Source organism: Xyrauchen texanus, chromosome 30 (assembly GCF_025860055.1).
Source record: "Xyrauchen texanus isolate HMW12.3.18 chromosome 30, RBS_HiC_50CHRs, whole genome shotgun sequence".
Taxonomy (NCBI): Eukaryota; Metazoa; Chordata; class Actinopteri; order Cypriniformes; family Catostomidae; genus Xyrauchen; species Xyrauchen texanus.
In genome coordinates, this window is record NC_068305.1 from 1,173,606 (window position 1) to 1,189,569 (window position 15,964).

General features: G+C 37.6%; 1 protein-coding gene across 13 annotated transcripts in view; it reads left to right on the plus strand.

Moving 5' to 3' along the window:
* Positions 1-15,964, plus strand: part of LOC127623673 (protein 4.1-like) — a 154,331-nt gene that overhangs the window by 87,085 nt on the left and 51,282 nt on the right. For all 13 annotated transcript variants that reach the window (XM_052098100.1, XM_052098109.1, XM_052098110.1 and 10 more), the window contains exons 5-7: positions 3,174-3,278; positions 9,836-9,878; positions 15,195-15,270. In XM_052098100.1, the coding sequence (XP_051954060.1) occupies positions 3,174-3,278; positions 9,836-9,878; positions 15,195-15,270 (224 nt within the window). The remainder of the gene's footprint in view (positions 1-3,173; positions 3,279-9,835; positions 9,879-15,194; positions 15,271-15,964) is intronic.

Sequence of the window (15,964 nt, forward strand, 5' to 3'; positions counted from 1 at the left end):
TGTATGGCGTTCTTTTTTTAATGCTGTTTTTATGGAGAGAAAGCCGGCGCTTTCCTTTGAAATGTTGCATGTGTTTTCCTGGAAGAAGAATCCGGATGTTACTAAACATAAAAGCATCCGTGTTCTTTGAATAACACGATCATCATGAGTACAAATTCTGGAGAGATTCTGTCTCTTTCTCTCTGGTTGATGATAAATCAGTCAGGCTGTGTCCCCCTGAGGATGTGTTGGACAGTAATGCTTTAGGACAGTGTCACGTTCAGAATGACTGACCCGGTGAAAACCCTCAACATCAGATCATTCAAAACTGAAATCAGCTGCATTATTGTTCATTATCTTTCACTCTCACACTGTTGTGAAGCGTTCATGATGCTAACAGTCATAATGTGCACTGAGGTGGATATCAGAGCTATATTCCACTTCTGTCTTCTGGTTCTTGGGTTCATTTGTGGCCATTTGTTTTGCTCTTGAGCCATTGTGCCGACACTTATTTATTTACCATGAGGACACGTCTCCAGTGTCCACCTCTTGAGGATCTGTCTCCACCGGCGGGGTTTCTTTAGCTGCTGTCAACACATGCAAAACAGAAATCATCGTCCGATCTGAAATTGTTGTCAGATATTCAACACAAGATTTGCAGATGCAGCACCAGTCAAAGGTTTGGTCACTTGTGACTGAATTAGTTTAGCATAATCTTGAAAAGCAAAGAAAAGAAATAGACATTTTAGCTAAAAGCTTATGCTTAAAGGCATAGTTCAGCCAAAAATGAAAATTCTCTCATGTCATCCCAGATGTGTGTGAATTTCTTTCTTCTGCAGAACACAAATGAAGATTTTTAGAAAAATATTTCAGCTCTGTGCGTCCATACAATACAAGTGAATGATGGCCAGAACTAGCATAAAGGCAGGATAAAAGTAATCCATAAGACTCCAGTGGTTAAAAGTCATACACATCTGGGATGTCATGAGGGTGATTAAATGAGAGCATTTGAATTTTTGGGTGAAGTATGAGTTTTGTAGACTAATACAAGGGTTTATTATTTTAGTTTTATTGAGTTGGAGTGGATAAGTGTCCTCTATACCAGTGTCTAGTCCATACGGCTCCAGAGTTGTACATCGTTGACAAATAGAGGCCTGTCCAAGGTGAAATCTTGAAAACATGTGTCCAGTCTGTAGAAAATGTAATCTTTGAGGCCATGTTGGTTTCACAATTTTTTTGTGTCAAGAATAACAAGAAGTTTTCTCATGGTTACACCAAATGACCTGAACAAAATATTTTTCTTTTCAAACATCACAAAACAAGACAAAAGCGCTGATTAAGAAATTGAATTTTTGCTGTGTAGTTTTACTGCCCTGTTTGTTCATATGAGAAGGTAAAAATAGACAACGTGTCTTTTACTGGAATAGTTCCGACTTCTCAGTCTTTTTACCCTTAATGCACTTCTTTCACCTAATGCAACCCTTCTGCAGCAACAACATTTCTGTATTGATCCAGTGGAAACTGAAATCCATTAGAGTGTGTGTGTGTGTGTGTGTGTGTGTGTGTGTGTGTTGTCTGTTCTTAACGATCGCTCGTATCGTCAGTGTTGAAACAGCAGCTTTAGAGTTTACCAGGCGTAACATCCTGTCACTCATCAGTAAATCTGCCTCATTGTGAGAGTAAAAGCTCCGATTAGTTTCTATAATTGCATCCTTAACAGCAGCTGATAATATTCTGTGTGTCATGTCATATGACTTATGCTTTGAAGGGGTCATATTAGGAGAAAACAGGATTTCTCTTGATCTTTTGTATCACAAGCATCACTTTGATGGCTGAAACAGCAGCGGTGCATAAAAGATCTTAAAGAATTAAACATTTCTCAGAGGTTTTTACTCGCTGACTGTTTGTCACTGTCAAGCACAGCAAACTATCAAGATGCAAAAACACTATTCGATAAGTTGTGTCTCAAATATTTGACAATTGTTCTGCCATTAAAAGCACTACGCTATAAATATTCATCTCTACTCGACCTCTTTAATCGACAGTCAGTTGTTGGACGACTAGATGATTACTTGACCATCCTGTTTCTTCCTACTTTAAAGGGAATACATTAGACCACATGCACACTAATCCGTTTTCAGTTTCCTGACATCATTTTCCAAAATGTGTTTTCAAACGTTTCTATTGTTAGTGAAGGAAAACCGTTGCATTGTGGACGAGGGGTGTAAACGCAGCAAAATCGGTGTTTTCAAATGAAAAAACTCCCAAAACAAATGAATGTACTCCTCAGAGAGGCTTTGAATGTGATGACATCATTACAGTTACTGTTAGCATGCTAAAGCATAGTGTGCTGTTAACAAACAGAAACCGATAATCAAGATATAATCTCTTTAAAATAAGTCTTTCATAATTCTATTTTGCTTTAAGGTCTTTTAAATATTTGTATTTTGTTTTATTGTATTTTTTAGTCCCTGAGTTACAGTGCTGGTATGCAGAATTAAGCCTTAACGGAATATTTTGGATTCAATACACAGCAATATGTTTAATAATGTTCAATTCTTAACCGTAGAATGCATAAAGGGGGTCAGATTGAGCCGATGGGGTGTTATTTTTTCAATAAAAACATTTAATTCCTTTGTAGCAGTTCATTGTAAGCCTCACCAATGTCAGTTTTAAAATTATTGGTCATAGGTTCAGAAAAAAATCATTTTTGTATTACTACAAGTATTCTAAAATGTAGAATATTCTAAATTAGCTAGTTAGGGACAATTTGTGTTATGATAGTAATGCTATTGATTGGGCTGGACATGCATTGAACCCGGAATATTGCTTTAAAGGTGAAGTGTGCAATTTCTGTGCATCTGATTGAACAAATAGAGGGTTCTGCCCCAAACTGAAACCATCGTTGAGTTAATGGTGCTGTCAGGCTGGTCGGGATGCTCGAACAAACAGCGCTGTTTTAATAGCTCCGAGGTGTTACTCTTCTTTCAGGGTAATCGGCCTACTAATGATTGACTTGACATGAGAGATGTTTTATTACTTGACACTTCAGTGTGTCACATCCATGTCTGTAACTGATGAAGATGTTTCGAGTTCAAGACAATTGAATTCTACAAGACAGCTGTTAGTGTACTTCAAGCCCTAGAGTGTTGCATGTATTTATGTGTCATATATCTTCTTTCCTCTTCCTCCAGAAACGGGCGAAAGGCCAGTACCTGTTCTTTGAAGTGTGCAATCACCTGAATCTCTTGGAGAAAGATTACTTCGGCCTGAGCTTTAAAGACAACGCCGACCAGAGGGTGAGTTTGAACTCTCGCTGAACAATACTTCAATCATTCACCTTAACATGGCATGGACAGGTCTCTGGATCTCACATCTAGAAGCACCATCAAACAACCATCACAGAAGACGAGGGGCAGAAGTTCTTGGGAAATGTTGTTTTTCAGTGTTTTCAGGCCAGAAGCTTGCTCATGTTCTGACTCGAGCTGTCAATCCATTCAAATATTTCATCTCATCATTTTTGTATTTTAAAGCATTCAGTTGATTTTTAAAGGGGGATTTTATTGAAATCTGCAATTTGTGTGGATGGCACTTGTTTGGGAATCTATGTGTGTTTGTTTCTGAGGTAGATTTCTGCTGCAGTGCTTATAGGGGGCTGTTCACAAAGGAATATTTCTTATATTCCTGAGTACCCCAGTGCCCACCTTTTCCCATTTTTTTTTTTACTTTTTTAGTTTTTTACATTTTTTAGTTGTAAGCCATCAACTAAACCTTCTAGCTCCAAAAAGACAAAGATACAAGACTGTGTTCTTAACGAGTTCTTAATGAACTACAATCCCATGAAGCATTGCAAATGATGTAACTGAATTAAAAACAATGGAAAATATAAATCAATTGATTTAAAGTTGTTGATTTGAAGTATAGAAATAATATAATTATAAATGGATATAAATGTATTTACTCAGATATAAATGAATATAGAAGTAATCTAAGAGTATAGGAAGAGTGACTCGATTGTCTCATTCACAGAACATCATGGGAGTGGGTGGAGCTGCAGAGCCTTTTTTTGGCATTAGGAACATGGGAAATGTAGTTATTTAAAGCAAATTTTGTGATTTGTATTTATTTTGTATTTATTTGTTTTACATTTATTAAAAAAAAAGTTGAAATAATGTGGACTGATGACTTCAACAGAAAACCATCAGTGAACAACCTCTGAGCTTACACTCGGTCTCTTTGATTGGTTATAAGCAGGGATGGGTTTAATGAGATTATGAATTAATTAGTTACTATTATCAAATTATTTGTCAGAAAAAACTAAATTCTTAAATTCCTGTTATCAGATTACAGTTACTGAATTACTTGTTACGAAGTAAGTTTTTCAGGAATTAATCTGATACAATTTAAGACAAGTCATTTGAAGTGTAACTTGCCCAACACGGTTTAATTAAATAATAAACAAATTATGTGATTTTTACTTCCAGAACAGACTGTTGCGTTCTTTTTATTCATGTTTTATTTATTCATGTTTTAAACAGTCAAATTGAATAAACGTGTTAACTACATTAAAAAAGTAGAGCTGTTAAACGATTAATTCATCTCTTGTGTTCTATTCATTTTGACAGCCGTAGTTCTTAGACATTATGAAATGCAAGAACGCATGAGATCAAGTTTGTGTAGTTAGATGTGTGCATAGAGTATGTGTGGCAATCTCTCTGTTCTACATTTGAAAAGCCCAATATTTAAACATGAGCGGATGTTTTAGCCCATAGGTCCTAGATTCCCTCCATAACACATTGACCAAATTCAGTGTAAGTGTTGTTCACTCTCGCATACGCACCAGCTATTAGTTACATTGATTTCTTGCTGCTATTGATTTGTTGTGATCTCGTACACAAAACAGCAACACATCAATCCTTAAATTGGTGTTGGCATTGAAGCATAAGTTAAATGTTTTTTTTTTTCTCTGTGCCACAATTGGTTGATCGTTAGAGATGCAAAATTGGATATTAGATTTTCTAATTTGTATTTTTCGATTAGATTGGATATGCAATTTTCAGGCGTGTTGTTCTGTTGGGTGTTGTGTACATGAGGCACTCCATAGACCCCTTGAGAGGAAATGGTTTGTGTTAGAGAGATGCTGGGATCTTTCTCTGTCTCTAAGCAGAAGCATGTTGGCATGTTTTTAAAGTGATTGATCTGTGCTGTTATAAATCACTCATTTAGAACCAACAAGGCAACCAATGTCCACAGCCATTAAGCATTACAGAGGCCATGTACACATTGAAGCGTTTCAGGAGTGACAACTGCATTTCAATTTGAGAGTGAATCCATGAATTCAGGGTTGCACATTGTGTTGATCTCGCTGCTTGTGAGGTTTGTTGAGGTGCGCTGACTGCCCCCTGCTGACACGCCTCTGAAAAACACAAACTTACATGTACTTCAAGCTTGAATCGCTCTGATGGTAGAAAAATACATACTTCTATTATGGAATTTATAAACAGGAGGCATGATTCATTGTAGTAATGCTTTGTTTTACTTTAATAATTTACTTTGATAATCAAACACACTAAATATAAGCATTAAATTGACAGCTGTTGTCTAAAGTGAACATAAACAGCAGATTTGTGAACAAATATGTGAATTTGAGTGTAAATGTTGCCTAATAGACCTACCACTGTCTGATATGTTGGTAATATTAATCAAACAACAGTAACAAAAAATCGAGAACACCGCTCACTGCTCGTAGCTGAAGTACTTTAGTAGATTATAATTGTATTATGTATTATAATCGTACAATAAAGACCAGTCATTTAAGTTGTTTTATGTACGTTACATTTCTTTTGTCAATTTCTGAACGTTTAATTGAATACTTATTTGTTCTATAGCTGCTAAATAGTTTCATCTTATCTTATTAATGACACTTGTCTCAAATAATTACTTAAAGTCTAAAAAATACTTAATGAAATTAACAGATTAGTCATAGTTTTTGTTATGATATTAAAACTAGAGATGCACCGATCGACCGGCCAGGGACCGGAATTAGCCGATTTACCGCATGCCCGGACCGGTAACCGGCCGGTCAGCCTCACGTCTTACCGATTCCAAGCCGGTCCGTTTTGTTGTCAGCAGCGCAGGCAATAACGTCACAGCCGCACGTAAACATGTCATTGGCGTGGAAGATCTTCACTGTGTGAGTGAAGAATACATAAAGTTTGAAATGTGTAATAATTGTAAGGCCAAAGTAAACCGTGGGGTAACCACCACAATAACTTTCAGATCAACAAATGTAATTAGACATTTATAACACCATCACCCAGCTGAAAATGCCCATTTTAAAAAAGAAGCTAAAAAGTGAAAGCGGCTAAAGCTAGCCAGAGCTCAGAGCCAGCCACAAGTCAGCAGCCTCTCCTATCATTCCTTGGTATGAGCAGCGAAAATACCAAAGCAATTACGAGGAAAATGATGGAATTCATGGCCCTGGATGACCAGCTGTTCTCCATAGTTGAGGACAGAGGGATCAGAAATCTGATACATTTCCTCGATACAGAGTAGGAGGTACTCTCTGACGTCACGTTGCCCGAGTTGTTTAATCTCGTGTCATGTAACACACAGCCTGTTATCTGTCAACATTTGGGTACACAAATCCGGGAGAGGGGAAGTGGGGTGCTGGATGGCAGAGGTAGGCTAAATACTACACAAATTGTGCCGTTGTGATTTAACGTAATTTTTCCCACCGTGTCTGATATTAAAATCAGTGCGACACATATTGCAAAAGGCGTGGGCATTGTCGATATGGCTTCAGGATATTAAATTCAATTCTTCCATCCAGCTGTTGTTATATTAACATGTATATTTTGTTTTTTTCACCGGAGCACCAGCTGAGTCTTCTCCTCCCATCTACCAGTGATGCTTGATTTAACTTCCCGCGTCTACTGCCTGCGCAGATATCAACAGCGCAAATGGGTTTTGGTTGCCAGATTGTGGTCATAAATGATTTGTAATGTGTATGATGTGTCGATTGTGTGAGTAGGATGCGTTTCATTCAAGATCTGGCAACTGGACCACCTTGGAATAATATATTGATTTGATTATTCATATAACGTGGTTTGGGCCATACAAATTACGGGAGTTTTTTTTGGGAGAGATAACAAAACGGGAGACTCCCGGGAAAAACGGGAGTGTTGACAGGTATGCAAGCCGTTCACGAAGCAGTGCTCAGTTTTACAACTGATATTTGGACATCTAACGTAAGTTGAGCGTATTGGACACTTCAGTTTTTCAGATCTTTGGAATTGTTTTGTTAGACAAGTAATAAAGAGAAAAAGGTCCATTTATAAAAATTGTGGAAAATGACATCTGTTATATATAGCAACTCATTTACAGTTAATTGTTATTTCTACCTCTTTCCAGTCACAGAGCACTTTATTTTGAGAGATGTTTAAGTGAGAGAAGATCCTGTAACTTAGTGCAGTTTGGGGGAAATTGTAATGTTTAATCATTTATTTTATTATGAAAATAAAATTTAGCATTGAAGAAAGGTAGATTTTGTTTGTATAATGTGGTCAATAATAGTTTTTAGAAAGAAAATCGGAATCGGAAAAAATCGGTATCGGAAGGTCACACTCGCAAAAAATCGGAAATCGAAATCGGCCAAGAAAATTGCAGTCGGTGTATCTCTAATTAAAACTGGTATTGAGCATCATCAAATTGTACTGGTATTGGTACCAATGTTCACTGATGAGCTAAAACATTATGACCACTCAAGGTGAAGCGAATAACATTGATCATCTCCTAACAAGGTCACATTTCAAGGTCTGGGTAGATTAGATGGTAAGCGAACAATCAGTATTCGTAGTCAACGGGTTGAATGTAGGAGAAATGGGCAGGAGTAAAGACCTGAGCAACTTGGACAAGGGCCAAACTGTTATGGCCAGACGACTGGATCAGAGCATCTTTAAAACAGCAATGCTTTTGGGGTGCTCCCGGTCAGCAGTGGTGAGTACCTACCAACAGTGATCTGAGGAGGGACAAACCACAAACCTGCAGCACAAGGATCATGGATGCATGAGGGCAATGAATGCTATCCCATCTGGTCCCAACCGACTGTGGCACAAGTCGCAGAACATTTGTATGATGGTTACGAGAATCCAGGGCATGCTGAGTGACCATATTCAGGCTTCCTAAGCAACCAATTGGCCCGGTTGCTAGGGTGGGTATAGTCACATTGGGTAACCTCCTCGTGGTCGCTATAATGTGATTCTCGCTCTCGGTGGGGCACGTGTTTTTTTGTGTGTGGATGCTGTGGAGAATAGCGTGAAGCCTCCACACGCACTACGTCTCTGCAGTAACGCACTCAATAAGTCATGTGATAAGATGCGTGGATTGACGGTCTCAGACGCGGAGGCAACTGAGATTCATCCTCCGCCACCCGGTTTGAGGTGAGTCACTACACCACCACGAGGACTTAGAGCACATTGGGAACTAGGCATGTGAAATTGGGGAGAAAAATAATAATAAAAAAAAAATAATAGTAATTGTTACGGGAGGAATGTGTCATAACACAAAGTGCACAAACATTGCAGACCGGTGAGATTGCCCACAATGAAATTGCACTGTGGGAAGATGACAAGCAGTGTGATGCTCTGGTCAATGGTCTGCTGGGAAACCCTGGGTCCGGCCATTCACGTGGATGTCATTTTGACACATGCCACATATCTAAACATCGTTGCAGCCCAGGTACACCCCTTCATGGCAATGCCATTCCCTGATGGCAGTGGCCTCTTTCAGCAGGATAATGCACCCTGCCACACTGCACACATTGTTCGGGAATGGTTTGAGGAACACGATGACGAGTTCAAGGTATTGCGCTGTCCTCCAAATTCCTTAAATGGCTTAAAATTCTCAATCTGATTGAGCATCTCTGGGATGTGCTGAACCAACAATTCTGATCCACGGTGGCTCCACCTCCTAACTTGAAGGATCTGCTGCTAATGTCTTTTTGCCAGATTCCACAGGACACCCTCAGGGGTCTTGTAGAGTCCATGCCTCAGTGGGTTGGTGCTGTTTTGGCGGCACCCGGACGACCAACAGCATTTTAGGCAGGTGGATGTAAAGTTTTGGCTCATCTGTGTAAATTAATATTATACTGTATTAGATCTTACGATAATAACATAATGGAAAGTTCTCTTGCCAGTCAGAGAAGTGTGAGCACCCCGTCCTAATTTATCATTCCACGTCTGTATCCAGAAGTAAATTTGTCTCCCCATAATGGTTGACATAATAAGAATAGCACCATTTTTAATATCAGCATTTGTGCCTTTCCATCCATTTTTACAATAAACTGATTTATATATTGAGGTTTAAACTCAATTTTCAATGGTAATTGTTAAAAAAAAGGTGTTAAAATGCCTTCTATCCCAGCTTAATATGAAGTCAAACCATTTGTAGGTTGATTCCCCCAAAAAGTGTGAACACCTGTGACTCTGTGGCACTTTCAACATATTTCTCTGTTTAAGCATCCCAACCAGCTCTACACTGCAACATTGACCCAACCAATGGCAGGAGTTTGGGTACGTTACTATCTGTTTGGCTAACCAATAGCAAACGGTGTGAGTGGTCAGGAATCTGTTTGAAAACACTTCCGTTTGGTGATGCTTGTGGTGCAGAAATTACACGCTTCACCTTAAATTGTTGGTCAGTTAAAGCATCTAAAAATGTTCACTTTCCCTTTAACAATCATGTATTTTTTAACCTAAAATCTACACATATGCAATAGAAAAATACAAACTGTATGACATAATGTTGATTATACGATGCAGCTGTTTAACAAACCTTTTTTTTATTTCTGTTACAGTGCTGGCTGGACCCTACCAAGGAAATCAAAAGGCAGATCCGCAGTATGTGCTCTCTCTTTCTCTCTCTATATCCAGCAGTCCCTGAGCTCGTTAAATAACAGTTTATGGTGTGGTGTAGTGGGTTGATAAGACTGTGGTCTGTGATGATGATGATGATGATGGTGATGATGATTCTGAAGTGTCTTTGGACCTGGTGCTCTGCAGGACATTAGCAGCAGTGTTGACCTGGGTGCATTTCTGTTATTGACTGTATGATGGGATCGCTGGCCATAAGTGTTACACTGGTAATCCATTCCCAACATTAAACATTATTGCACTTTGAAAGGGAAACTCCAGTTGTGACATCATCCTGAGCCAATCAGCACATTTATCAGAATGTCAAGGTTGAAACGGGAAAGACTGAGATCTGTGGACCGTAATCAGAGGAGTGCGTCAATGAGTTGTGCTCTTGTTTAGATTTGGCTTTGATCTTCAGCTGGCGAAATATTGAAAAGGCATCCATAAAGGAATAGTTCAGCCAAAAATGAAAATTCTCTCATCATTTGCTCACCCTCATGTCATCCCAGATGTGTATGACTTTCTTTCTTCTGCAGAACACAAATGAAATTTTTAGAAGAATATTTCAGCTCTGTAGGTCCATACAATACAATTGAATGGTGAACGAAACTGTAAAGCTCCAAAAAGCACATACAGGCAGCATAAAAGTAAAACCCTAAGACTCCAGTGGTTTAATCCATGCCTTCAGAAGTGATGTGATAGGTGTGGGTGACAAACAGATCAATATTTAAACACATTTTTGCTTTAAAGTGCATTAAAAATGAGAATCACCAAAATCACAAGAAGAAGAATATGAAAGTTAAAGTGGAGGCTGACTGAACGGAGTAGAATTTATAATATAAAGAACTTTAATGAATCGATCTGAAGCAGATATATTTCATTACAAATGATGATCTGTTCCATGCAGTTTTTAATTTGTACTAGAGCCGGACTGTTATGGGATTTTTGAGACCGGTACTGATTTTAGAGGGGGAAATTCACCCGATGGCCGACCTTTTCTATGTGGATTTTTCTCCGATTTTGCACCGATATGACTATGCAAAGGCACTCCGAAGGCTGCTTTCTTAAACAAATATTTTTTTATCAAAGAATATTTTACATATTTTTAATTATACACTGTCAACAAATTCTAGAAATGAACACTGAGAAATTAAAGAATAAAATAAATAGTTAAATGAACATCAGTACTGCAAGTATCAGTCAAGCGGTGTTACACCATATTCTGCTATACAAGTTCAGGGGAAACTTTTAACAGACTTTTAAATATTGCATTTTATAAATGACTGGAATTGTTCGGTTGAAGGGGGTACCAAGCTACGAATCCTGAACAAAACAGTTTACACGTTAGCGTCCACTCAGCTGACAAGCAATGATAGTAGCTATGTGGTTAGCTAGTTAGCTATAAGCTCGTTGTCATGGAGAGTAAAAGATGGACGTTGTTTGTTTACTTTCCAGCATTGCATCTCATCAATTAGGTAAAAACATAACGTGAAATCAACACTTGACGTACACAATCCACCACTGCACTGTTGTCTGCTGAGCTGTAAAAGATGCTCTGATGTTTAAATATGCTACATTACTGACTGCACTGACAAACTATAGCTGGCTAACATAACAGATGTGATAAACAGGAGTGACATGGTGGTCAGGGACAGGGTTAACGTTACAGTGGTTATATTGAAAAGAGAAAATGATGGGGTCATTGTTCATTAACTTTCCAGTATGTATTTCACAAACTAGTTAGCAACATACCACTTAACACCGCAGCACCGCTTAACACCGCCCTGTCTGCAGAGCCACCGTCAATTCAGCTTTGTAAACAGTTGAGTCGGAGAGCAATCTGCTGGACAAACTATGTTATGACTCCAACTCTAAATCACCCCAAGCACTGTTTTCTGTATTATATGTTCTGGGGAAAAAAAATGTCATATGTGCGCATATCAGTAAAAATTTATGGCGATACGATATATCTGTGAAAGGCTAATATCAATGCAGATAAATCTGTCAGGCACTAATTTGTACTTTTGAATTGATTTTGTTTGTTTCAATGTAGCTTTGTTAGTTTTAACTTTATAATTAATACTTTTTGTTTAGTTTGTATATTCAGTGTTTTCAAGTTTTAGTCAGTTTATTTATTTATTTATTTTCGTTGGAGTATTTTAGGACTGCCAAAGTTGCAAAAATACAGAAAAGGAATATTCCGGGTTCAATACCAGTTCAGCTCAATCGCCAGCATTTGTGGCATAATTTTGATTACCACAAAAATTTATTTTGACTCAAAAAAAGCTGAAATGTTGTTCTCTTGGTGTTTATTTTGTGAAAATGACCATCTGACTGCTCATTATCCAGCATATTACAAGATGACTTGCTAAATAAATAAATGCTCATGAAACATTTATTTGAGTGATTATTTTATTAGATTACTTGTAGAGATTACATGTATGGTTGTTACTCAAATACAGAAGAAATATCTGACCACTGGATGGTGTGATTGACCTATCAGAATAGAGTATTACAGAGACACATGTAATAATGTTTTTAAAAACTCAAATGAATCATTTTAATTTTATTCTAGTTTGTTTTAGAGTCATGGAAATGTAGTTTCTTCATTTCAGTATTTACAATTTACATTTTGTTTCAGTGTCTAAAATGCATTTCAGTTTTTTGGTTAATAATAATAATAATTGTTAACAAAAACAATGGCACTGTCTCTGTATTTGTGTGGGATTTATTTGTCTTTTTTTCTGGTTTATATAAGTTTATAGAGCGAGGAGAAGAGAGCTCTGTTATTAGTGTTTCATAAAGCTGCTTTTTAGCAAACTGGTCTGTGAAGTAGTCATCTGTACAACAAACTTGCTTTTAACACACTCGAGATGGGTGTGTCTGTAAATGAGTGTTTGTTATGTTTAAATCGTGCCATTGTTTGACATCCAGTCTAGTGCTCTCTGTTTTACACACACACACACACACACACACACACACACACACACACACACACACACACACACACACACACACAGGTGAATCAAATGTCTTATCTGCTGTTATGACTGTGTGCGCGCGCACGTGCATGCAAGCGTGCGTGTGCTGGAGGAGAGCTGAAAATAGAAATACAGGACAGAGAGAGAGGAAATGTCTCTTTCCTTGTGAAGGACACATCTATAAAAATGACAGCTCTGTCCTCCTTTCCAAATTAATTTCTCCCCTGCTCTGTCATTTCTCACTGGAGAATGTCGAGCACTTGTTCATTTTTGCTTTTGCCTAGCCATGTCCTGACCTCTGACCCCGGATCAGTCCAGAGCTGTAGGACGCTACATAACTATAACATCACAAAGTGCTACAAGCAGTAAAGTAAAAGCAGCAAAGCTCTGCTCTGAATATAGCCATGACTAAAGCCTGTTGTTGGGCACGACACTCAGTGAAGTGACTATATTCACAATATAGCACAGCCTCGAGTGCCTTATTGATGAAACAATGAGAGAATGTGATGAGATTAAAGCTGTGACTCAATATTTTTTTAATTGAAATAATCACATGACATGCTGATAAATTAATCTAATAAATCACATATATCAACATTTGCTGAGAAATGCCCCAAAATGAGATATCTCAAGTCACATTATATTAAAATTATAAATATAACATTTAGTGCCCATAATTTGGATATTCAGATTTAAATAAATTGCATTATTGAGGCAGGCTAGTAAAGCTTGATTAAACAATAATAAAAATGGCTTTAGAATGCATTATATTGTTAGTTTTATTACTATATCATTGAACATAATCCTACTGTTGACAGATTTTGCAGTCGAGTTCATCAGTCTGTCCTGTTTTTATGGGATGAGTTCTTGTGTTCAGTCTGCACTTATTTTAGTTGGTGTATGATGGTCGCTTTTGGAGCCACTAACTGGTTTCCTGCGTCATTAACACTACGTTTTTAGGGCATTGTGTAAAGTTAAAAGTAATTGAAACTCTGAAAATGGTGTCTGGAGATTTCTGTATTCTGTTGTGCTTCGTCCAGCTGTCATGAACGCGTCCTGTGTGAACGGCTCTCATTCTGTGACTGCGCTGCTTGTGAGGTTTGTTGAGGTGCGCTGACTGCCCCCTGCTGAAGTGCCTCAGAAAAACACAAACTTACATGTACGTCAAGCTTGAATTGCACCAATGGTAGAAACATACTTTTAATACATTATTCAAGCACAGGTCAGGTGGCATAATTGATTGCAAAACATTTTTTAAAAGTGTTTTATGTTAATTCAGTGCACTTAATAAGTTACATCGACAAGCCTTGATTAAATATTTTAACATTTAATGAGAGCAAAACAAGGATGAACGGCTGGGGTGGGTGGGTGGGTGGTGTGTGTGTGTGTGTGTGTGTGTGTGTGTGTGTGTGTGTGTGTGTGTGTGTGTGTGTGTGTGTGTGTGTTAAAGAGAGACACATTGTGTGATCACCTGTTGCCTATGTGTGTGTGTGTGTGTGTATATATATATATATATATATATATATATATATATATATATATACACACCACACAAAATTTGTACAATTGAGTCAAAAACTTGGTCATGAAGAGAAGAATTTAACGAAATAATGAATAGCCATAAAAGCTTGTTACTAGAAAAGCTGTATCATTTGAGAACAGCTGAACTACTGTCACGCTACTGAAATATGTAGTCAGTAGTGCTATATTTGCCTTGTTACCATTCAAGCACCCAGGACCAGAACTGTGTTTAAAAGTGCACATACAACACTTCCATCATCTTTTCTACTCTACTTGAAAACAGACAGAACAAAAGACAAATAAAGTCTTGATCAGGTTCTGCTTGCTCTTTGGGAATCATGGGAATCGTCAACCAGTGTCATTCAAATATAGTGAATACAGTATGTTAGACAAAGAAATGCAGGAGAGAAAAAGACAATGCAACAAAGATGATAGAGATCTGGCTCATTTTCAACACATGCCTGTAATCATTCTTGTATCTGGAGCACGCAAGTTCAGTTTGTGTTTCATGGAGACACATCTTGATATTGTGTCATTAATGTGGCCCATTTCAGCTTTTTAAAACATTCATTTGTAAATGATGAGCACAATGAATGAGTGTTAGTTTACTAATGGAGCAAACAGACATTAGCACTCGTTCAGACTCTCTCTCTAATAATCATGTTAAAAAGGAGCCTCGTTTTGTACATTTTGGCATCATGTTTGGGTTTTTCTTTCTCTGCGGTGATATTCTCTCTTATGCACTCTCTGTTTTACTCCTGTTTAATCTATACTTTCTCTTTCATTGTCTTGCCTTTAGACTCTCAGTGGCAGTTTGCGTTCAGTGTGAAATTTTACCCTCCTGATCCATCCCAACTGACTGAGGACATAACACGGTACACTCACACTGATACACACATAGTTATTCCTGCCCAAAACCTGTTGTTATCATTCACAACATACACCAGAGTTGGGAAAGTTGCTTTGAAACTTTAAAACCGAAGTTAAAAATAACTCATAACTGCAAATATTGAAACTAGTCAAGATACTCTTAAAAATAAAAAAACAAGCAAGAAGAACTACTTCTGAAGCTATTTAAAGAATGAAATATTTTTAGAAACATATCAGTTCTGATCGCTGAATACAATATTATCATCTGATAGTTATACAGTATATATAATTGGTGACATTCCGTTCTAAAAAATAATCATGGTTTTACCGTAGTTTAACCAAGGTGTTTGTAGTAAAACCGTAATAACCAAAAAATTACCCATGGTTACTACAGTCATTGTTACTACAATAATACTTTGGTAAAACCATGGTTCATTTTCATAAGACTTAAACAAATAGGCTTTAAACAAAGTTAACAAATGTATACTTATCATACACTAATAAACTAGAAAACACCATACTTTATGCAAATGAATCTAAATACTGTGATGAACAGCAGCAATACACTAAATATTTCACTTTTTAAAAAGAAGGCAAAGTCACTTTAAGGCTGCACAGGGCTAAAGTGAATCAGAGTCATTTATGTGAACTAGATCATTTACATGAACCGACTCACTAAAATGAATCGGAGTTCCCAGC